We start from the raw sequence: 23032 nt of genomic DNA, 5'->3' as shown, positions 1-23032 counted from the left end.
TGTAATAATGAGTTTATGACCTTCTAGCTTGAGCTTCATTAGAAAAATAAAATGGATTTTCTTCATTGTAATCATCGTAGACCCCCCATCTCAGATGTGCCCATTCATGCACTAAGACCCTTCCTACAAGCAAAAAAAGCTAATGAAACAAGACTGCTGAATAAATGTGTAGTTGTTTTTAATAATACCATGACAAATGTTAACATTAATGACCTCTTGAACTGTAGAAGAGATTGAGATCATCATTTAGGAAAAAGTCTGGGGTGAAATGAATGTACTCATTCTCCGATCCACAATCTTCATACTGCTTTGTGTACGGATCATCACCATATCCTGGATTAGCTTTATCAATTCTTATTCTGGCCTGCGAATGATGCAAAAATTATAAGGTAAATTAAGTGAATTAATATTTTGAACAAATACGACTAAAAAGTTTAATGTTCTGTACCTTCTCATAGGATTCGGTTGTGGCTTTGGTAAAATTCTTCCTGCTCCAATGAGGTGGAACTAATATTGTCACATTTCTGAAATAGACCATGTTGTCCATTGCTTCAAACAGATGCATCGAACCTTCAGTGAACATGTCCTGTCCAGATAAATGAGAAAACTGCCAATCTGCATATGCATTTATATGAAATGAGGACAGACTATAGGCCTACAATAATCATGCTTTAATTGCTCTTTTGAAAATACAAATGAATATTTGTTTCCTGCCGAATAAGTAATTATTAATGAATTAATAAGAGAATAATAAAATAATATGATAACACTTTAAAATACTGTTCAATACTTAATAGAGAGTTTCACAGTTACAAATGCAGAACAAATGGTTAGTTCTGAATTTACTATAAGGAACTAATCAGTAGGTACTTGGATACCGATAATAATGGCAAGTAACAATTAGTTGTCTCACTCTCAGAAAAAAGGTACAAAAAGTACCTTTTAAAAAGGTCCTCACATGTACTTTCATACAGATACATTTGAGGTATCAATACCTCTATGTGTATCTTTGAGGTACCAATATGATACAAATATGTACTTTTTAAAATGGTAAAGGTATTATCTACTTTTGCTTATTAGTTGATGCATCACTAACCATTTGTTCTGCATTGGTTATGTAAGCAATAAGGTACGAGAGTACCTTATTGCTTTTATAAAACGGTTACCACACAATATTAAAGTAAAAAAAATATTAGTGCAACTTTCATGAAGTTAAATTAATAAAAGCATTCCTTCCGCTAGACAAAAATAGTCCCTGACTGCGAAAAACAACATGAAAGTTCAAATAAAAACAACAAACTGTTTTCAGACTTTGTCTCATTATATGTTTATGTGTTGCTAAGGGTGTTGCTAAGGGCGCAGTGATATTAAATAGAACCGTTGGGTGAAGCGGTCATAGCAGTGTTTTATTGCGAATAAAGCACACCTATTGACCAATCAGAATCAAGGATTGGAACTAACCGTTTTATAAAATTATTTATACCACGGGCCTGTTGAATGCTTTATTCTGATTGGTTAAGAAATGTTCCACGAGTGTTACATTATTTTTCTGGAAAACACACACCTGACCTGTCGAATGTCTTAAAATAACCACCAGTGTATATAAGCAGAATAATTGATTCCGGTCCTTTTAATTATTTGACAATAATGCACACCCGCGGTGTAACGGCACTCTACTTCGCGCTGCATTACTGTCACGTCCCAGGAAACAGGTAAGCGGATGCAGGCACAAATTATAAAAAAGTTTATTTTACATATAACACCTAAGACCAAAAACAGTACTTAACATAACAGGCAGGCATAAACAGGAATACTAACACTATGGCAGGTAACAACGACACTATAACAATGATTCGGCTATGAAGAGAAAAAAGACGTGGCAGCGAATGCACGTGCAGTTTGACAACGGAAGTATAGCAAGAATCAGCAGTGAAGCAACACAGACAGGAAAGCTATTTAAAAAAGTTGACTTCATCAACTTTTTCAACACAGCTACCACATCCGTGTACTATAGTGGAGTGGATAGAAGACGTTAGCAGATGACCAAATATAAAGTGGCCAGATACATATATACGTATATTCAGAGCTGGGTAGATTACTTATGAACTGTAATCAGTTACTGATTAAAAATTACATGACAAAATTTGTAGTTAGTAATATAATCTCTTAGATTACACATCGTTGGTAATGTAATCGGACTACTTATGGATTACATTTAGATTACTTTTGACAAATCTTATTTGATTTCAAATATATAAAGAGCGAAAATATATTCAATTATTTTTCACAAACAGCAGTTTTAAAATTAATTTTAAGTAAATAAAAACAAAAACTTCGCAAAAACCATATTAACTTTCACGAAATTCACTGCAACAACCTTGCTAGATCTAAAATTTCACCTCACAAATAAAACTGAAGTGTTTCTTTAAACCACAAGTTTCTTGAAGTGATGTCTATACATCCAGAGAGTGATCAAACGCTGAGTGCTGCTCCATTTTGCATTTTGTCTTGTCGTTGCTATAGATATTATATACGTAGACGCCTCATAGACTGAGGCTGCCTATTGGAGCTGACGTATCTGCGCGGCCGCCATCTTGGATGGGTCCCCAATGCCCCCCCTGAATTTATTTCTACCGAGTAAGGTGAATCCCCAATTACAATAATCATAACTCCCCGAATTTTTACCGTATTTTTAAACGGTTTTGGTTACACGTAAGTAACATTAGTTACGATGACATAATATTATGAATGGTAAAATAACCCAAATTATTGTTCAGTCTTACTTGGGAAAGGTAATCCCATCTGGTATCAATACTGCAGTGGTTATTGCAACCGTAGGATGCCCAAAATACAGGCATTGTTGCTCGCATAAAGTGAGAAGACCCACCCGGTGACGCTGGATTACGTTCCAGTACGCCATGAGGCGTCTACGTATATAATGTCTATGGTCGTTGCATCTTTCCTGTGCGATTCTATACCCTCTCCCCCAGAAAAACTCAAACAATTATGAACCTATAAAATCGGTATGTAAATTTATCATGACAAAAAGGAGATTTACTAAATTGTGAACATCTTACTGCCATAGTGTGAATGTAATCATGTAATCCATAAAAAAGTAACAGTAGTCTGATAACGAGTATTTTAAAATGTAGTTTAATCTAATTACAAGTACTTGATATTTGGAATCTGATTACGTAATCCAGATTACATGTAATCTGTTACTATTAATCTATTATTTTAGTGCAACCAAACGCAACAACCAGACATTTTGATGCTGGGAAACTTTCTGAGTTGCTAACACGTTAGAACCAATGGAGAACAACACCACTTCTGTTTTCAAAATGCGCACACAGTTTATTTGATCACATGCAATGTAAAAGGGTCTATAAATACACAGACTAAATGATACACAGTTGATGATAATAATTAGTGTTTAACGAAATGTCCCGGTGACAACAATCAATGTAGACATACACACGCAAAGCCCAATCACGGTAGAAAACCGTGACACATTACTACCTTGGGTGTGCATTATTTTCAAATTATCAATGTCCCGTCGTCAATTATTCCTTACACAAGTATTACACCTATTATTTTTTATATTTTTAAGTTTAACTAATACATATCAGCCTTTAAAAAGAACAGATAAGGTGCAAAAATCTGTATATTCACCTTTCTTCTCTCAATAAGTGTGTTGTCCTGTGGTACTCCTGAACTGATCGCAACCACAATATCAGTGTATCCATTTCCCTCCAGTTTGATTCCAGTGCAGGAGGATGACAGGAGCATCCACAAGATAATAAATCTTGGGTCCATTGCTGTAGATTTACTATATTTAGCGTATTTTAGGTAAGACTAAAATAAAGATCAGCACAGAAACTTGTTTTTCTTCTTGCAAAGTCAAGAAAGAAATCCAACACATGAGCTTCTGCAGAAGTAAGACACAGTTAAGCAAATACTGTACTTATAGGCCTCAACACCCCTCCCACCCAAGGTGTAAGAGGTTTCAAAATGACGAAGAAAAATCGTAATCATCTACAGAACAGCTGTTTTACATAACTGTATAAACCACACTGTGATATTCTGTATCAAACTAAAAAAAATTGGGCATGGGTATCTGTATTCCTTCATTTCTTCACTTTATTTCTCTTTCCTCTTTTTCTTTTTCTGTTAAGTGATTGATTCTTACCTAAGGCATTTCCCATTTCTTTGAGGCATAATGGGTAACACTTTACAATAAGGTTGTATTGGAGCAACAACAAAATTATCAAAAAACAAAGTGAAACCAAAATGAAGAGATCTTCCAGTGTATACCATGGTTCTCTCATTGTACTAAATGCAGTCATACATTCTTTAAATGTCAAAGAGAAAAATGTGGCTTGGGCAATTTAAAAACCAGGCAAAATTTTGGCCAAAATAGTCACTGAAATGGGTCTTTGTTGTATCCCTCAGATGAAACAGTTCATGAAGATAGGAATGCCACAAATGGTACATTATGCTTTTGTCCCAGCACTGGAAAATGTTACATAATTGGAGCAAAAATGGCTACTGGGGTTCATGGCTAATAAACAAACATACTCCCTCTCAGTGGCTATGTTTACATGCAATTAATTTTGTCAGTCCGACTGAATTTAATCCGATTGCAGGTAGGGCAATATAGTTTACATGTACCCTAAACTGATTAAAATATTCATTTACATGTACATTCTATACTGTATAATCTGAACCGAACGTCTATGCAAGCGCACAGCCAGGGTTGCCAGATTTGTGTATCAAAACCAGCCCAATGGACACTTAAAACTAGCTCAAAAGCATCACAATTACTATTCGCAGCCCAATTACCAATAACTAATAAACAAAATCCTTTCATCTATAACACAAAGATAAAACTTGCTGAAACAATTTTAAAAGTACCCTAAATCCATGGGTGCGGAAAGTGGGGGTGCTTGCACCCTTTGGTGGCAAAGATTTAAGAACAGCTATGACAATAAAATGATAGCTTATAAATACCTCTGATTGTTGTTTGTTTCTGTTCCATGACATTTTGTATGTCATGTTTGGGATGTGTGATGAAGAGAGGAATAATTTTAGTAATTTTAAAATAATTTAATTTCAGTGTTCAAAACATTCTACAAATTAAAGGCGTAAAGTCTCACAAAATTTCCAGCACAACCTGCTCACTGGAAATGAATCTTGACATGGATCAGCAACTTCTTCTTACTTCTTACAGAGTAGCAAGGCTTTGGAGATTTACACACGTGACATGAAAATGGGAATTTGTGAAACTCTGAACAGTTTCTGATCCATGTCGGGATTCATTTCCGGTGGGCGGGTTGTGCTGGAGATTTTGTGAGACTTTGTGCCTTTAATTTGTAGAATGTTTTAGGTGTTTAAACTGTTATGAGGCATTGTTTAAATGTTTAAAGTGTTTTCATAAGTAGTTTCATAAGCTCTTACTTAGGCCAAGTCCACACGGACACGGGTATATTTATAACCGGAGTTTTCCCTAAAAAAAAATCCCGTCCACACGTGCTCGGTTTAAATTAAATATTCATCCACACGATAAGGCAAAAGCACGCTATCAAGCACTGTCAAGAGCATGCCACACCAGCAGGCGGGGATATAACCCACACAGCAAATTGTGTGGTGTTACATTTTCAGTGTAATTCCTAATAGTGTTACAGTGTTAAAATAAAAGTGTACATTTAGTGAAATTAGCACCGGCTTGTGTGAAATGGCGCCCCAAAGTGGTGTTATATTTTGGTGCTTCATTTACAAACGCCTGTGCAGTGTTAATTGTACATACGGGAACTTCACATAATTGAGACAATGCAGTCCGCATTTGAGGATCAAGTCAGTTCGAAAAAATGGCGGCTCTGTCGGTGGACTTATGCAATTGAAAGCGAAGACAAAAACAAGGTAAGATTTAGAATTTTATTTTTTGTTATATTTGATTTCATAAATTGTATTAATATACTGTTTTAACATTTAACGTTACTATAAGCTGTGTCTGTGAGCAAGGTAGCATGCATAATCATTCCTTAGAGTCACATTAAAAGCCCCAGGTGTTGTAATTTTTATTTAATGGCAGCATTTTTTTAAACATACTTTAATGTAAGATGGTTTAACTTATAAACGTATGGTATGGTTTTAACTTTCGCTTTGAATAATATTACACGTTGAAAACGTGCTTTAACTGGCATTTCGAACTGGCAAAACTACAGTAGCAACGAAAACGCGTTATATGTATGGTTCTAAGCTATTTTTTTTATTTAATCTAATTAATTACATTTTTATAAGATTTTTGGCGCGGACATGTACACTGGCTCAGTGCTTATTTTACATACGGGAAGTTTCCGTAGCCACAGTGTTCATTCGTAAACAGGGCTTGAAGCAGAGCAGACGGTTATGCTAGTTGTCCTTTGGCACATGGCGTTCAAGTTAATTAATGGAAGTTTAGGGCAAAGGTAAGAATTACAATCCTGTTTTTGTTTGTTTTAAAAAATATAATGTCGACGGTCAGTCTATTTTATATAGGAGTTTTGTGAGAATTACTGTGGTTGTTGCCTCGTTCTAAACTTTTCATATTCTAATGTGTGATATCAATTTCATTGTCCTCTTGATAATGTACGGTTACAACTTCAATTTATTTGTCAGTTTAAGTAGTAAATGTATATTATAACTATAAAATATGTAATTTTTGAGACTATATGTTATAATGACGCACCAATTAATTTTAAGCCAGTTTAAAACATGCTGTATCTTTTAATTTGATGAATTTTGTTAGTGAAAACTAACATTTAATAGTAACAAAAACGCTTTATGTCTTGTACGTGTATGGCTATTTGCTGTTTTTTAATCGAGCTAATTTAATTTGATTAATTTTGGCGCGGAGATGTACACCGGTTCAGTGTTTATTTTACATACGGGAAGTTTCCGTCCTCACAGTGTTCATTTGTAAACCGGGGCTGAAGCAGAGCAGACGGTTATGAAAGTTAAAGAAAGACTTTACGTTACAATCCTGTTATTTTTGATATTATAAATAATGACAGTCAAAAAGGACTCCTTTGTGATTTTTAGTATGTTTGAAAGTTCCGCTTCCGAGTCTGTAGTAAGTTACGTGTATAACGGTAAAACTGATTAAAAAGTAATTAAAAAGGTATAATTCCAAAGCACTATTTGTGAGTGTGGGTAAATTGGCCATTTTCTTGCACATGTGGAGGTACAATAGTAATGCTTCTAGTCAGGGTAATCGAAATCTTGAAATTTAAGGAACATTAACCATAATTTAACCTTTTTGAAATGCCAGCTTTGAGGTAATTAAAGTCACGTGTAAATGTAATGTGTGTCAACACACAAGTAATTCAGTAGCTCGTCAAAGCAGCATACCACAACCTTTTAGTGTATATGCCTTGTTTCTAATGTTTATTTTTGTTTTAAAGCAAGTAATCGAAGTGACCGACAGAATGCTGTTTAAAGTGCAGTACCAACATCATAAAAAGTACATAAAGCATAATGGATCAGCATATGATGACTTGATTAAGGATGGTAAGTTTTCTTTTGGATTGTGATATTTGACTATTACAATTTTACATTTTATGTGTTTCAGTTTATTACAGATTTTATTAAGTATGTTACATAATGGATGAGCTAAATTTTTATTTAAATGTTTGTTGTATTCACATATTTCTGTTCTGTGCTTTTCTGTTCATTTTGTGTGTTCAGTCAAGCAAAAATTTGGGATCTCTCCAGATCATAACATCTATTTAGCCGACGAGACTGGAACAGAAGTAGATGAAGATGTTTTTGCAGACATTATTGAGCAAAAGCCTGACACTCTTTGGACGATAGTTGATGCTGTGGCTATTACAGGTATAAAAGGCTGTAACAGGTTTTATCAAGTTATATATTAATTCATTGTAAAGTTATTATGTAGTTTGAATTTTCTATTCGATTTTAAGATCCTCCTGCCAACATAACCTCTCCATCTGCAAACGAGACTGAAACGCTGTCACTTCATTCAGTTGCATCTTCATCAGACACACAGCCATCAGACAGCGACGGTCCTTTCCTCTCACCTAAAAGAGCTCGTTCTGTTGACCATTCACAAGAAGCTAAGGAGGTACATTACTTGCTTAAAAATGTGAATGTTGTTTTATTAGGGTCTGTTTACACTTGCTTTTAAGATGTGTTTTCGTCGATCGGATCACAAGCGGACGAGTGAGACGCATTCTGTTTACACCTGGTATTTAAATCTGTCTCTTTTGACCGCTTCTGTCCTAATTACTATAAGGGGATGGTCTGTAGACTGTGGGCGAGTCTCTTTGCTGTCATTTAAACGTGAGCGGAAGTAATGACGGGTTTAAATTGACGTGAACTGTCAATGTCCTCTGCTTGTGTTGTGTGTAAACATACTGCACATGCTGCTATTTAAGAGCAATCGTTGAAATAAGCTTGCACAACACACGCTTTCACGCAATTGAAAAATAAAACTAATAAAAGACGCTGAGAGCGGCTGCTTTAGTTTTGTCAATGAAAGTTTAAAGAGAGTGCTGTACAGTGGGTGTTCGTGCTAGAAGTCAGAAAAGATGTAAAACATTGTGCTCAGTACTAGGGGTGGGAATCGCTTGGACCCTCATGAATCAATTCAGAATCGATTCTTAGGGTCCCGATTCGATTCAGAATCGATTCTTGACGTACTAATTTGCATATCTGTGACGTCATTACGGCACATTTGCTCTCAAAGCCAGACTAATGTTTGCGCTTTTGCTACTAGTCTCTGAACTGTCATATACTGTACTTTAATGCAACTAAGGGAAAAAATGTCATTCTTATATACATATATGTCCTGTTTCTGTTGTAAGACATTAAAAATAGTAATTAAACGTGACATATTAATTCTATATATTAACCGGCATTAACTTCCATGAACTGACAAACGCGAAGTGTCTAATCATCATCATTATACACAGTGATTGGCAGTATTACTGTATTTATATAATGCAGCGCACCCATCGACTGAATAACAAACTATGTGCATATTTTTACAGAAGTATATTCATGTTATATCTAAACAGTCAGCGGATGGTTTAGGGCAGGGGTGTCCAATACGTCGATCGCAAAGGCAATGCCGGTAGATCGCACATAAGTTAACTGCTGCTCCACATGCGAATTTGTCATTATGGTCTTTTAGAGTAATTGTGAAACACGCAGGTCTTTTTGAGTTGCTGCGCCTTATGTCTCAAATGTGTTTTGCCAGGCCACTGCAGCTCAGTCGTTTTTAACTTCCAAAATTCACAAGGATGCGCATTCTTGCCTCATGCAGGAGTTGATCCACATGCACGGTGTGTGTGCATTTAAAGTGTTATTTATCTTCTGCTCTTGTAAGCTCCGCTATGTGCTCGTGCAGTGCGCGCTCTTAAGTTGTCCGTGTGCATCACCGCTCCCCCAGTTGAGTTCCGCCTTTTGGTTCTGATAACGTCACGTTATTATTTTGTAAACTAACATATAAGAATCGATTCTTGACATTTGTGAATTGATTCAGAATCGGCCCACGTCCGAATCGCAATTAATCCAAGAATCGATTTTTTGTCCCACCCCTACTCAGTACCTCAGATTACAAAATGGGCAGAGAGTAGGCGGTCTTGTGTGGCTGTTCGAAAACACGTTCAACCACATGTGCGTTTACACTACAAAAGCAATCAGATGTGTTTTCGACTACATCTGAATGTGGTTGAAAGTGGTCGAAAGTGGATAAGCTTAAAGCACTTTGAACACGTTTACACCTGGCGTTAACATCGTCTATTTGTGATCTGAAAACACATCTTAATACCAAGTGTAAACAACCTACTAGATTAATTTACCATATTTACAAATTATCTTTGTTTTTTTAGCTTGTGAAAAGTGTTTTCGAAAAAAAGCCTGCAGGAGAGAAGATATTTCAGGAATACAGAAAAACAGGGAAAATCACAGATTCCACAAGACGAATTCTTGTTAATGCACTGGTTGGAGACATGATTGATAAACATGGGTAGGGTAAAGGATTTTATTACCTTCTCTCAGTTTAACTTGGTTTGACAATACAGTATGGGGATAACCATTTTAACTGTAGTCAATTGAGCAGTTTTACTGCATATAACAGTGTAGCTTTATTTGTCCACCAAGGTGTATTCCACCTAAGGAGGTCAGGGTTAAATATGCAGTTGGGATTGTGACACTGTTCCCCTCCCTCAAGGATCCTTATTCTAGACAAGGCTATGTGAGTTTTTTTTACTTTTCAAATGAATATTTTTCTTAACTCTTTCCCTGTCAAAGACGTTTTCCCTGTCAATGACGAGTTATCTCGTCAATTAAGGGCAAACCATTCCCTGCCAATGACGAGTTTTTCGGCTATCCATATTTTCGCTATCATCCACTAGATGGCACTCTTACACAACTCCAGAAGGCATTCAACTTTTTTGAAAATCATAAATATGCTGGCAACTTAAAAAAAAACTGTTGGTGGGGAAAGAGTTAAAGGCTCTTTTGTAATATATTTTTTATAAGCTGTTTGTAATTAAGTTGTAACTGCTGTAATTTTAAATTGTTTTGCATTCATTTTAGGAACACTTCTACGATGCAGAAGGTAATTCGGGGTACATAGCCTGGAGACTTAAAACGGTTCAACGTAACAACCGCTGCAGCAGGACCACTACTTCAGAGGCCACTTGTGAAAGAAGGGGACCTGGAACTCAAAGAGCATTTTTTACATCAGAAATGCAGCTGGAGGGAGATCGTTGTCAAGAAGCTATTTCATTTCTGAAACACTGTTTGGATCCAGAGCAAGTGGCTGCAAAGATGAAATCTACCTTTCAGTATCGCCAGAAAATGATCCATGATCCTGAAAAGTCATCCTCTGTTATTTCTTTATTTCCGAGGTTTCTTGACACAAAAGGACTGGTAAGTATTGCATCTATGAGTTGTTGTTGTCTTTGTTTAAAAGGGCTTTTGAGCTGCAATACTTAGTAATTTGACAAATAATTCCATGCTTTTATCCATATACCATTTTAGGTGCTGCAAGACTTTGAGTTATTGTTTGGAGTGGAGACTGCATCTAAGCTTCTGGAGAAGTGGGACTCTTGTCTGAAACAAAAAGTCATTCAAGAAGCCAAAGCCCTGACCCAGTCACTGCATCTGAGTTGTCTGATTCAGTCGGCAGAACTGCAATGCAACACCAGTCATGGAGCTACAGGTAGTTCAGTATGTATGGTAATCAAAGGAGGACAGATAATCATTTCATGTGTACATAAAATACTTCTGTATATAGGTTTGTTATAGTTTTTTTTTTCTGATCATAGATTGGGACAGTGAGATGTCGTCCCTCTTATTGCTGGTGTATCTCCTACCACCACCTTCTAGTGGAAATAAGAAGGTTGTCAAGATCAGTGTGCGTGAAGCTGTAGACCGTGTAGTAAAATTTCATAAGGTATGCTTACTTTTAATGTTATGTAAGAGTGTTGATATGCAATGTGTGGTGATACGTAGGTAATTTTTGTCAGGTATTTAAATAGTGATTTTTTTTTCATAGTTGCAGTAACACTAATGTAAGATGGCAATGTAAGATGTTTTTTTTTTTTGGCTGTTAAATTAAATGAATTAAGTCATATGATATTTAATAAATAGAAATATGTTAATAATATGTCCTTATTGTAATGTATATGCACTCTCTTTGTAATGTCATACTTAAGTTTTTTCAGTTTGTACTTGTTTTTTTTAGTCCTGTTGCAGTTTTGAAGAAGTTCTTGGATCAACACAGACAACACAGCCCTACATCTTGGCAGTTGGGACTTCGAAGAGTAGCATCCATGAGTACTACATTGTGTTGGATGGGCAGCTCATTCCCTGCATGGCTAAGTCCTCTCTCTCAGCCTTTAATGAACTTTTCAAAACTCATTATGTGTTTGGCATTTCATATGATGCTGCTTTGCACAATATGTTTACCTTTCTTCAAACAACCATCTACAACATTGATGTAGGCATTACCCATGAAAGCCCTCGAATCGGAGATCTTCGGGCCAAGGTTCTTAATTAAGTACTGTTGCAAAGTTTTCTTGAGAAGATGTTTAGGTGCTTTGTTTGCAAATTAAGTTCTAGAACAGTTACCGAGTTAATTCGCCATCTCAAGTTTTCTCATGCTTTTTATCCTGGCAGAAGGTTACAGTTGGTATGCGATCAGGATGGGTGTTGTCAAAAATTTGTTACCTTTTCTGGCTTTAGAAAACATATCCAAACAAGGCACAACAGTAGAATATCTGAAATGCTGTCATTAGAACCTCCCTCTAATCCCTCTGTCATGCAGTCATCCAGCATATTTTCAGAAAGTCCAGGAACATCTTTAAGTGCCCATGAGAGAACATCACGAACCCAAGAAATGTGTGCATCACTAATTGCAAAACTGCAGAGTAGTGGAGTAGCTACCAATGTAATTACATCAGTGGCTGAAAATATGGAGGAACTTATTTATGAAATGCACTCGAACATTAAAGAAGGTGTTGTTCAGTTGCTTGAAACTAATGAGCAAAGGGAAGGTGTTGAAGAATATTTTGACAATCTTGAGAATCCCTTCTCTAAATTCACAACAGAGACTCGATGGAAAAAATACTTTTTTGAGACCTGGGGGGTTGTAGAACCAGTTGAAATCCCTTTAGGAGTGAGATATGACACTAGACGAAATACAACTACAGGAACATACGACCAAGTTCCAGTCACTGATAAATTTATTTATGTCCCTTTATTACAGACTTTAAATTTCATGTTCAGAAACGAAGAAATCCATAAACATTTTGTACAGCAAAGTGAGGAAAGAGACATTTTAAGAGAGTTCTGTGATGGCGGCTATTTTAAAGAGCATCCTCTCTTTTCCAAAGAAAACAACTCTCTTCAAATACAACTTTTTTATGATGACTTTGAAACCTCAAATCCTCTGGGCTCCAAACATGGCATCCATAAGGTTGGAAGTATGTATTTTGTCTTGAGAAACCTATCTCCTAAGGTTAACTCGGCCCTTATGAATATTCATCTTTTGGCACTTTTTCACACACAAGATGTCAAGAAGTATGGCTTCAGTGCCATCTTGGAGCCTATTGTGCGTGATATTAAAATTCTTGAGAGCTCTGGAATTAAGTTGCCAGTCTCTGATGAACCAGTACGTGGAACAATAGCTCAGGTAACTGGTGATAATTTGGGAATGCACACACTTTTTGGGTTTTTAGAATCATTTAGTGCAAACTATTTTTGCCGGTTTTGTCTTATTGATAAGCTTTCTTCTCAGAGTATTTTTTGTGATGACCATCCGGACGTAGTATTGCGTGACAAAGTTCTACACGATGAGCACTGTCAAAGCCTTCTTTCTGATGCTGGCCTGCAGTCATCATTTGGTGTCAAAAGACCATGTTTACTCAATGAGCTGCAGTATTTTAATATTTCTGACAATTATGCAGTGGATATCATGCATGACATATTAGAGGGAGTGGCACAGTTGGAGATAAAGTTGCTTTTTGAGTATTTGTCTGACAGCAATGTTGTGTCTTTACAGGCTGCAAGCAATAGAATTTACTCGTTTAACTATGGTTATGTTGAACGTAAAAACCGACCTACTATGCTTAGATTTGAACAAGCTGGAAATGGGGTGGGTCTCAATGCCATCCAGACATTTTGCCTGATTAGAAATTTGCCTCTAATTTTTGGAGATCTGGTTGAACCAGAAAATAAACACTGGAGCTTACTGCTTCTTTTACTACAGATAATAAATATTGTGTTTTCTCCGGTCATCTCGGATGGAATGACTGTTTATCTGAAATATTTGATCTGTGAACACCACACCCTGTTCAAAGAGCTCTATTCAAGAAGTCTTACTCCTAAGCATCACTTCATGGTTCATTATCCCAGATGCATCAGGAAGATAGGGCCACTTGTTCATGTTTGGGGGATGCGTTTCGAAGCAAAACATCGCTTTTTTAAAAAAAGTATTAAAAATTTCAAAAATATTACTAAGTCATTAGCTCTAAAACATCAGATGTCTATTGCATACCACTGGGAATCTCAGCCATTTAAGTGTATTGAGTGTGGACCTGTATCAAGCGTTCAGCTTTGTAGCCTGTTAAACTGTGAATTGATTGCAGAAAAACTGCAAATCGACATTGATTGTTATGTTGATCTTTTTACTTGGATTTCTTGTTTTGGGACAGAATACCGTTCAGGTCTTCTTGTTTGTTCAGATATGAAAGATGATCTTCCTGTCTTCAGTAAGATTACTGATATAATTGGATTTGATGGTCAACATTTTTTGTTGACTTGTGATTTTGAGACTTTATGCTTTGTTGAACATCTACACTCATTTCAAGTCCAAGAGGGGCTTTGTAGGAATGTCTCTATTTTGAATGTGGAAACCTTGCGTTTCTTTAAGCCGTTTGACCTTCAAACATCTTATGGATTTCAGCAAAATGACCTTTATATTGTTCCTATACATGTTTTTATTTAAAGGCCTTCATTTTAGACAGTGCTTTTGTGCTCCGGTCTTGTTTGAATGTACCTTTTTAAGTAAAGTTGTAGACTTTCACAAATCTTAATCCCTCTACAGTTTTATATATGTTGAAAATGTGAAATTGCACACAAAACATGGACAGTCATATAAAATGAATTAACTTTAATGCTTTGTTGAACTAATGTGTTTGTTCCCAGTATTTAGTAAACATGCTGTACTGAATGTATTTGTGAAAACCAGTTACAAACTGATTCTTGGAAAAAAATAAATATTGATTGTTTTAAAAATGTTCATGACCTGTTTATTAATACACTGCAATCATTTTGAGTATGGATATGTTAAAAGTAGCAAACAGTTTAAAAATGTATTAATGTTCATTACTTACGTGGTGTTAAAACAGATTTTAACCTTAATTAATGTGCAGTTTTTAAAATAAATGCGTGGTAGGGATTTTACATTCACTACCTCAGTGTAAAAATAAACTCTAAATGTGTGTTTAATACACTCTTGTGGGGAGTAAAACATAATGTACTCTGGAGTATATTGTACACTCTTGGTGTAAAATAATGTACACTGTTTAAGGGTATATATTCAACACTGTTAAAAGTGTTACTTTAACACCAAGCTGGTGGGACCTATATATACACCTGAAAAGTGTACAATTTACACCAGTGGAGTTAAATGAACACTGGGCAATTTGCTGTGCAAATCGTGTTCCACAATATAGTGAGATAACTGAGCATCTATCTGTATACATGTTAGAAGCCCTGTTAGCACAGTTATTATTAGCAAGATACGTCCGCCATTGCACAGAATCATCAACAAAGCAGTCAGCGGCGCACAATCTTGACGTCAAACACAGTGGATAACAGCGCACACTCTGACGTCGCAAGGCAAAACCCCCGGTTTTACTCTCTACACGATACCACTGTAACCGGGGTTTCTTAAAAAGCTCACCCTGGCCGGGGTTTTCAAATATGCTCGGTTTCAGTGCCCTGATACTGCAGTTTCGTGTGGACAAACGGCTGAACCGCGTGAAAAAACTCACGGTTATAAAAATACCCGTGTCCGTGTGGACTAGGCCTGAGTGTAAGAATGTTAAATTCAAGTGAAATTGTGATTAACGTTGGGTGAGGAACCCTCACCACTTTTATATAGATGTTTTTGGAGATAGGCCTATTTGTAAAATGTTTTACATTTTTAACGTTTGAATTGTTAGGTGGCGGTTCCATGAGCTTTGAGTACCAAAATCTATGTGAAGCTTTACTGAACACTTGGGCGTTTTCCCGTACAGGGTCTAGATCAATCTAGAGGACTAGGCCTTAGTTATATTAGGACATTTAGGTAGTTTTTACAAATGAACCTTATAAAAAACATTACTGGTGTGCATCTTGAGACAAAACAAGGGCATTGATATAGGTTAAGATATGTCGGTGAAAGATGATTTTAAATTAAGACAGCCCAAACATGCTTTTTAGTCTGGAACTAGTATAAGCCCTGTCCAGGAAATCCTCCCTTGGGAAGGTACACTCAGTTACTTACATTTTATTTAAATTTTCAGAAAATATTTGTGACTGTTATTGTATAAAACTTTTTATTAAAAATAATTATTTTCTAATGTCTACTGTTCAATTGTATGCGGACCATTTCTGTATGTTTACAATTTTAAGGTATAACTAATAAATAAAAATGAATAAAATGTTACAAAATAGTTTGAGTGTTTCTTTTTCTATTAGGACAACGGGAAATAAACAATTCAGCATGGTACCTTACCAATATAATTTTACCAATATACATTTTCAGTTTGGGTAACTTAAAATAAGAACGCTACCACAATTTAAAAAACTTAAGACATCTATGGAACCACTGGCCTTTGGTACATTGGAGGAGGAATTGAGAAAAACTACAGAGAAATATAAAGATGAAACACACAAGATAAAACTTAGGAAATTACGGAGAGACACCATGGATTATCGAGATAGCAAGGTCTACCCCTGGCGTCTCCAAGCCGCTACATCTGGTATGAAGCAGAAGAAACGGGTAAATTTTGGCAGTACACGATCATACACTTCTGGCTCTAGCTCTGAATACCCCTCTGATTCCGATCCCGATTTTTTACGGGAGGAAGATACACAACTGGAAGAGACTGCTCCAATTCGGAGAAGTTACCGTACAAGACAAAAAGGAAGACCAGAAGGGGACAACGAGGTAAAGGGCAGAGAAAGAAGAAAGGTGCGGAAGACACAACTGTGATACAGGATGATTCCCCTAATAATCCACAACAACTGGTATTTAATCTCTCTGATATACACTCTAAAAAAATAATCCGTAAAAAAACGGATAATGTCCTGGCAGAAAATTACCGGCACTTTTTCCGTTATGTTTACAGACACTTCCGTTTATTTAAAAACTGAACATTCTGTAGATTTATAGAACACTGTCCGTAGATTTACAGAACATTTTCCGTAACCTTTAGGGTCACTTCAATCTGCCTATGAAACGCAACAATGGTGACAATCAACAACAAAGCTTCATGCCGCAATGCATGCTGGGTACCAGGATTGTAGAAAACTCTCTTAACATTTACTCTCACCATTGTTGAGATTTGTATCCAAAGTATTGATGTCTCTGAAGCAAAAACCACAGCTGAGACATTTTCAGCCATCTTATTCAATACATTGTGTTTTTAGATCAGCATACAGTCTCCCTCTTATACATTTCAGTTCATTATTCTTATTTTATCATTTCATATTTAAATGTTAGACAGTATAACATAAAATCAACTAAGCTTATATAGAAAATTCTTCTGCCTCAAGCAACAAACAAGTTGTAATTGCTACAAGCAAAAACACTGTTGCAATGTTAAAAGAGCAGAGTCAGTTCTGGAAGGTCAAGGGACAAAAGCCTAACTAAAGGAAACACTAATCACCATAGTGGTGACTTCAAGTGAATCTAAAACAAACACAAACTGGAGATTTAATGTGATAAATGTTGTGGTAAATATCCATTTGACTTACACGTCACGTCAGAAAGAAGATTTGTCTACTAAATCACATGTGTTGATGCTGTAATAGTTTAACACTTGTATCTTGTTCTGACAGCATTTGTTTAGAAGTTAAACATCATCCATGTTAGACAATAACTCTGCAAGCAAGTTGTAATTTTAGGTTTCAAACAGAGATGGTGATAGAGAGGCAAAAGTGAAAGATTGCAGCAGGGGTTATTGTACCCATAATGCAACATGTTATAAAAAAAACGGATAAATGCCTGTAAAACATAAATACGGAAAATTCCTTCATATTTACACAGTTCTTTGTCCGTTTTTTTACGGATTTTTTTTAGAGTGTACAACTATCCTCAACAGAGTTACATGTGTTGAACAGAGGCCCCGACGTATGAATACACACGGACTGTAAGACCTAGAAGGGTTTTCTGCCCTCCAGTAAATAATGCTGCCATCACTACCTTCTGCAACCTCGTCGATGAGGATATTGAGAATATGATGTCAGAAACTAAAGGGAAAGATTATGGCATTTATGAACAGAGAAAAAATGACAAGTTTTACCTCTTAGCAAAAGGAAAAACCGCCAACAATCAAGAATGAATGATTATATAGTGTCATTGCTTTTCAATCAAAAAATGTCTTTATAATATAATGGGGGAAAATGCCACGAATAACTAATTAGTGAGAAAAGAAATGAAATCTGATGTTGCACAGAAATCAAAAATGCATCAAAGCCAATGTTTTTACCTAGCTTTGGTATGCCCTAGACTGTGAAAAAGGTAAAAAAAAATCCAGTCCACAATCACTTTTTGTGATATTGAAAATCTGTAATTTTGTGTTTGTTTTTCTATCAAATCAGTGACACCACTTATGAACTTGATTTAAAGAGTTAAAATCATGCACATTTTCTGAGGATTTGGTAGTTTTGATTAGTTCTGAGGTTGATTAACAGATTTATGAAAAAAAAGAAAAAAAATATAAATCTGATACATTTTCACCACCGTTCAATTTAGTGACCGTTTCTGTACCCGAACAACCCGAAACGGTAGTAAATTTGCCCACGGTATATTGTTGTATAGTTTTTGAAAAATTTCAAAGCATTTTCTCAAAATATGTGTCAATATGTTGCTGAAACACAGAGAAAGTTGTGGCCAAATTAAGACATTAAAAAAACCAAAATGCGTAGATGCGGCTTGAAAACAACATGTTAATTCACTGCAAACGGCGAAGCCACCAAGTTTCTATGAGGCGCCTTACCTCCTCGCAATGCCAGGTATGTCCGCGACCTGCGATTGTGCTAATACTACTAATATGAACTGTCAACAAACACTTCCTCATCCCATAATGCACGGCGCAGCTGACGGTGGCAGCTGGTTTAGTGCAAAAATTAGCAGAACTTTTTGCAGTTAGGTTGGTTCGATCTCGGATCGTGTTCTCACCACAAATGAACCACTCCAGAGTTCGTTTGAAAGCGAACCGAGACCACCTCTTCAAGGAGGTCTCGCTCCGATTGTTTGGTCCACTTTTGGTGCAGACCAGTTTGATTGCTGCATTCTCACCTGCCGAAACGAACTGCACCAAGTGATCTATCGAACTCTGGTATGATTTAAACAAACTAAATGAGGTAGGTGTAAAAGCACCCTAAATATGCTGTTCTTGTTGCATTTACAGCGGCTATAACCAGCAGATGACACACTGCGTTTCACATAACTATAAACAGTAAATCTAGTTTCTGTTTATCTAGATTTACTCTGTAATCTAATATCTTACCTTTTGGTATAGTTAGTGTAGTAGAATAAAAACATTATGAAGTAATTTTCACTGCAACTGCAACAGGTTGTGTGTCACCTGAAGTAATTGTACGTAATAGACCTCAGCAATGAGCTTCTCTGCACTTTAAATTCAAATAGATTTGATTGGCTGTCATTGGTTTATAGCTTATCAGTTGGAAATAAATCGCTCAGCAAGTGATCCCAACGATATTGTTGCCTGTATCTTTATCCTTTTAGTTGTGGTGTGAACTTCAGTATTTTCTTCAAAATTAAATGATTCTAAAACAATTTTTTTACACAATGCACAATGACTCTATTAATATGTCTAACTGTACGCTCTGGCTGCACAGTCAACAACACTATAGTTGCATTCATTCTTCTTTGCACAGCATTCCATTTGGCAATTACAAGCTGCACTGCTAGTAAATTAATAACTTGCCCCATTGTGACTACATTCAGTCCTGTCTCCATTTATCATGTGTGCCTTGTTAGGGCCCAACCACCGAGGAGCAGGTTTTTTTTACACTTTGGGTGCCTTAACATCAGCGCTGCCACTCTCATAACGCGCATCACGCGCTGTGCATAGGGGAACAAGTGCTGAGGGGGCACCAAAAATAATAGCCTAATAAAAAAAACTATAATGCCGATAATATTTCATTAGCCTGTAGAAATATTATTAGCCACTTTTTAGACATGTTTATGTAACAAAAAAAGGTGGAACAAGATAATTTAATTGCTCTAGTCTAGAAAGTATGCCCCCCTGTCTTGGATGGTCTGCGCCGATTGATTGTGTGGGCGCCTGACGAAGTTTGACAGACAGTAGGCAACTTTTATGGAAATGGCCCAGAAAAGACAGAAGGAGTCAGGATTTGGGAAAAGAAAGAACAAGAAACTGTGAGATGATGCCATCCATGTTTAATCATGGGAAATGTGCATGTGCTGCTGCTAATCGTAATGCGCAATAATGCGCCTCGAACTTGCTGAAATTAATGTTAACAAACTATGTTGTTATAATTTATAACTAACAATTCCTGTTAAATATATTATCAAAATAATCCAGACATGTTTTTCCCAAATTAAATGTCACTTTGAATAAATTAATAATCATCAAAAATTACAAACAAGAATAGCCAATCTTCTAAAATAAAACAAAGATTTAAAATGTACTTAATTTGTAAACACAGTAGGCTATGTAGAACAGCTAAAACATCTAAAAAATCTAATCTAATCTAATATAAAAGCATAATAAAATGAGGTGCAATAATGCACAGAATTCAACATTAATGTTTGCTTTATATTATTTATAATGACATTTTATATTTATATATCATTTTATTTTTCTATTTACTGAAGAAAAGTTTGCACTTTTAAATGTGTAGTGTGTGTTGGCTATTTTACATGTTTACAAAGCCATTATAAAGGAATTATGCTTAGGGCACCAAAATGGCTAGCAGTGGCACTGCTTAAAGCAACACCAAAGAGGTTTTTTTTACCTTAAAGGAACACGCCCAGATTTTGTGATTTTAACTTGTTCACCTTATCCCCCAGAGTTAGATAAATTTATACATACCTTTCTCATCTCTGTGCATGTTGTAACTCTGTCTGACGCAGCCCCCGCCAGCCTAGCCCAGCACAAAGACCGGAAGTGAATGGCTCCAGCTGGTATACTGCTCCCAATATGTGACAAAATAACGCGAACATTTTCCTATTTATGTGTTGTGATTTGCTAGAGACATCAGAGATCTTTTAACAGTATACATATTGGGAACTATATTCTCAGAAGACGAAGCACTGCGCCCATGTAGCAGTGCTTTGTCTTCAGAGAATATAGTTCTCAGTATATATACTGTTAAAAGATCGCTGTGTCTCATATCACCTTGTTATTTGTACACAGTGTGAGTGTGACATGGATATTTTGGATATCTTGACAGTCGCATGCGGTAGACTTTTAAATACTCCTCCTATGGGATTCTCAGGTGCTGCGAGTAAATCACTCCGCCCAAGTAGCAGTGCCTCTCTACTTATTGGGAGCAGTATGCTAGCTGGAGCCATTTACTTCCAGTGTTTGTGCTAAGCTATGCTAGAGGTGGGTGCTTCAGACAGAGTCACATCATGAAAAAGGAATGTATGGACTCATCTAACTCTGGGGGATACGTGAATAAGCTAAAGGGCCCTATCTTGCACCCAGCGCAATTGACGTTGTCAGTGATGCATGTATCATTCGTATTTTGCACCGGCACACAGCGGGTTTTTCCCTCCACAGACGCACGTCAGCAAACTAGGGAATGAACTTGCGTTCCCCGGGCGGTTCAGCGCAAAAAAAGGAGGCGTGTTCCGGCGCAAATCATACCTGATGGTATTTTGCAGTTTCAAAAAACAATTGTGCCACTGACCAGAAAAAAACTAGTCTAAAGTTAGTGGCGCGTTGCGCGTTGTTCATTATGCTATTTTAAGGGCGCATGCTTGACCATACTGTATAGCATGCACAACGCGCACACACTTTGCTTATCTAATCTACACAGATGCAACAGTTATTTTTGCAAATCATAAATTGTTACAATATAAGGGAAATCATAGTGGTGAGCATTGTGGTGATAGTTTTTATTTATTTTGTGTGGCTGCGTTAAAAAATAATCATGCAAATAACGATTAAAATATTTTCATAAGTTTGTTGTGTGGCTGTATTACGTTTATTTTATGTAAATAATAATTAAAATGTTTTCATAAGAAACCTTAATGTATGTGAACTTGATTTGTAAGTGTACTTTGGGGTTGGACTGCTTGTGTTTCTTGGCTTTCAGCGATGAGGGTGGACGCAGCGATGTCCTCTGCTGGCGTCATGTCCTGTGTAGAGCCAGATCCACCTCCCGTTACACGGCGTGCCCGATTTATGCTGGCAAGCTTTGGATTCCCCCGTCTCTTGACATCATTGTAGCGCTTGCGGCGCAACGTCCTGGGGATGCCAGCTGATGAGACAATTGTGGCTATTTCCTCCCACGCCTGTTTAACCGACGCTGATTTGGGCGGATTTCTCCCATCCCCATACAAAACAACTTCTCTGTCTTTGACTGCTCTTACAAGAACGTCAGTCTCCTCGGCTGTGAACCGCTCCTGGCGTGCACCTGGTAAATCCGTCATAATAATAGCAATGTGCCATGGAACTTGCGCACTTGCGTTTAAAGGGAATGTTGGATGACGTTCTTATTGGTTTATTTGACGTTACGCCCAAACCACACCTATGAATAATGAACCTACTTCAGACCAACCCCTTATTGATTTGCGCCTGGCACACAAGTTATTTCTCCCGCCGGGAAAATAGCAAAAGCGCCCAAGATCCGCCCACAAAGTCACTTGCGTTTCAGATCGTTAAAATAGGGCCCAAAGTCCCATAAAGTTGGCGTGTTCCTTTAAAATATTCTTTTTTATTATAGGGTAACATTGGTAAATGGACTGCATTTATATAGCGCTTTCATAGACCAATGGCCATCCAAAGCGCTTTACATATTGCCTCACATTCACCCATTCACGCACACATTCATACACCGACGGCGGTGTCTGCCATGCAAGGCGCCATCCAGCTCGTCGGGAGCAGCTGGGGTTAGGTGTCTTGCTCAAGGACACCTCGACACTTGGTCGGGTGGAGCCGGGGATTGAACCACCAACCTTCCGATTTGTAGACAACCTACATGAACCACTCGACCACTGCCGCCCCAACATTCACATTTTGGGCTGAAA

General features: G+C 36.9%; 2 protein-coding genes across 6 annotated transcripts in view; one reads left to right on the top strand and one right to left on the bottom strand.

Moving 5' to 3' along the window:
* LOC141361441 (calcium-activated chloride channel regulator 3A-1-like) overlaps positions 1 to 3935 on the bottom strand; it is a 31202-nt gene extending 27267 nt beyond the window's left edge. Inside the window, exons 1-4 of the mRNA XM_073862727.1 lie at positions 3673 to 3935; positions 449 to 586; positions 214 to 364; positions 21 to 123 (exon numbers count right to left, since the gene is read on the bottom strand). Of these exons, the coding sequence (XP_073718828.1) occupies positions 21 to 123; positions 214 to 364; positions 449 to 586; positions 3673 to 3816 (536 nt within the window). The 5' untranslated portion in view covers positions 3817 to 3935. The remainder of the gene's footprint in view (positions 1 to 20; positions 124 to 213; positions 365 to 448; positions 587 to 3672) is intronic.
* A 1691-nt stretch (positions 3936 to 5626) lies between these two features.
* On the top strand, positions 5627 to 14810 carry LOC129431481 (uncharacterized). 5 transcript variants are annotated; one of them, XM_073862709.1, is made up of 10 exons: positions 5627 to 5919; positions 7443 to 7548; positions 7726 to 7872; positions 7962 to 8122; positions 9894 to 10030; positions 10165 to 10258; positions 10603 to 10938; positions 11050 to 11230; positions 11337 to 11464; positions 11756 to 14810. In XM_073862709.1, the coding sequence occupies exons 1-10, from the start codon at positions 5830 to 5832 to the stop codon at positions 12068 to 12070; spliced, it is 1695 nt and encodes a 564-aa protein (XP_073718810.1). In that variant the 5' UTR covers positions 5627 to 5829; the 3' UTR covers positions 12071 to 14810. The 5 variants fall into 5 exon arrangements, with proteins under 5 accessions (XP_073718810.1, XP_073718814.1, XP_073718812.1 ...); XM_073862711.1 differs by having other exon boundaries at positions 5897 to 5919; positions 7447 to 7548; XM_073862712.1 differs by lacking the exon at positions 5627 to 5919 and adding an exon at positions 6212 to 6467 and having other exon boundaries at positions 7447 to 7548.
* The last annotated feature ends 8222 nt before the right edge of the window (positions 14811 to 23032 follow it).

This window comes from Misgurnus anguillicaudatus, chromosome 24, assembly GCF_027580225.2.
Source record: "Misgurnus anguillicaudatus chromosome 24, ASM2758022v2, whole genome shotgun sequence".
Classification (NCBI taxonomy): domain Eukaryota; kingdom Metazoa; phylum Chordata; class Actinopteri; order Cypriniformes; family Cobitidae; genus Misgurnus; species Misgurnus anguillicaudatus.
The sequence above is the reverse complement of the archived record's forward strand: the minus strand, read 5'-3'. Positions and strand labels throughout refer to the sequence as shown.

Bases quoted from the DNA above. Each gene is read 5' to 3' on its own strand.
- LOC129431481 (XM_073862709.1), top strand. From the start codon at position 5,830: ATGCAGTCCGCATTTGAGGATCAAGTCAGTTCGAAAAAATGGCGGCTC. The intron at 5,920-7,442 runs GTAAGATTTAGA...TTTGTTTTAAAG, and splicing joins AAAGCGAAGACAAAAACAAG to CAAGTAATCGAAGTGACCGA. The intron at 10,259-10,602 runs GTGAGTTTTTTT...CATTCATTTTAG, and splicing joins CTTATTCTAGACAAGGCTAT to GAACACTTCTACGATGCAGA.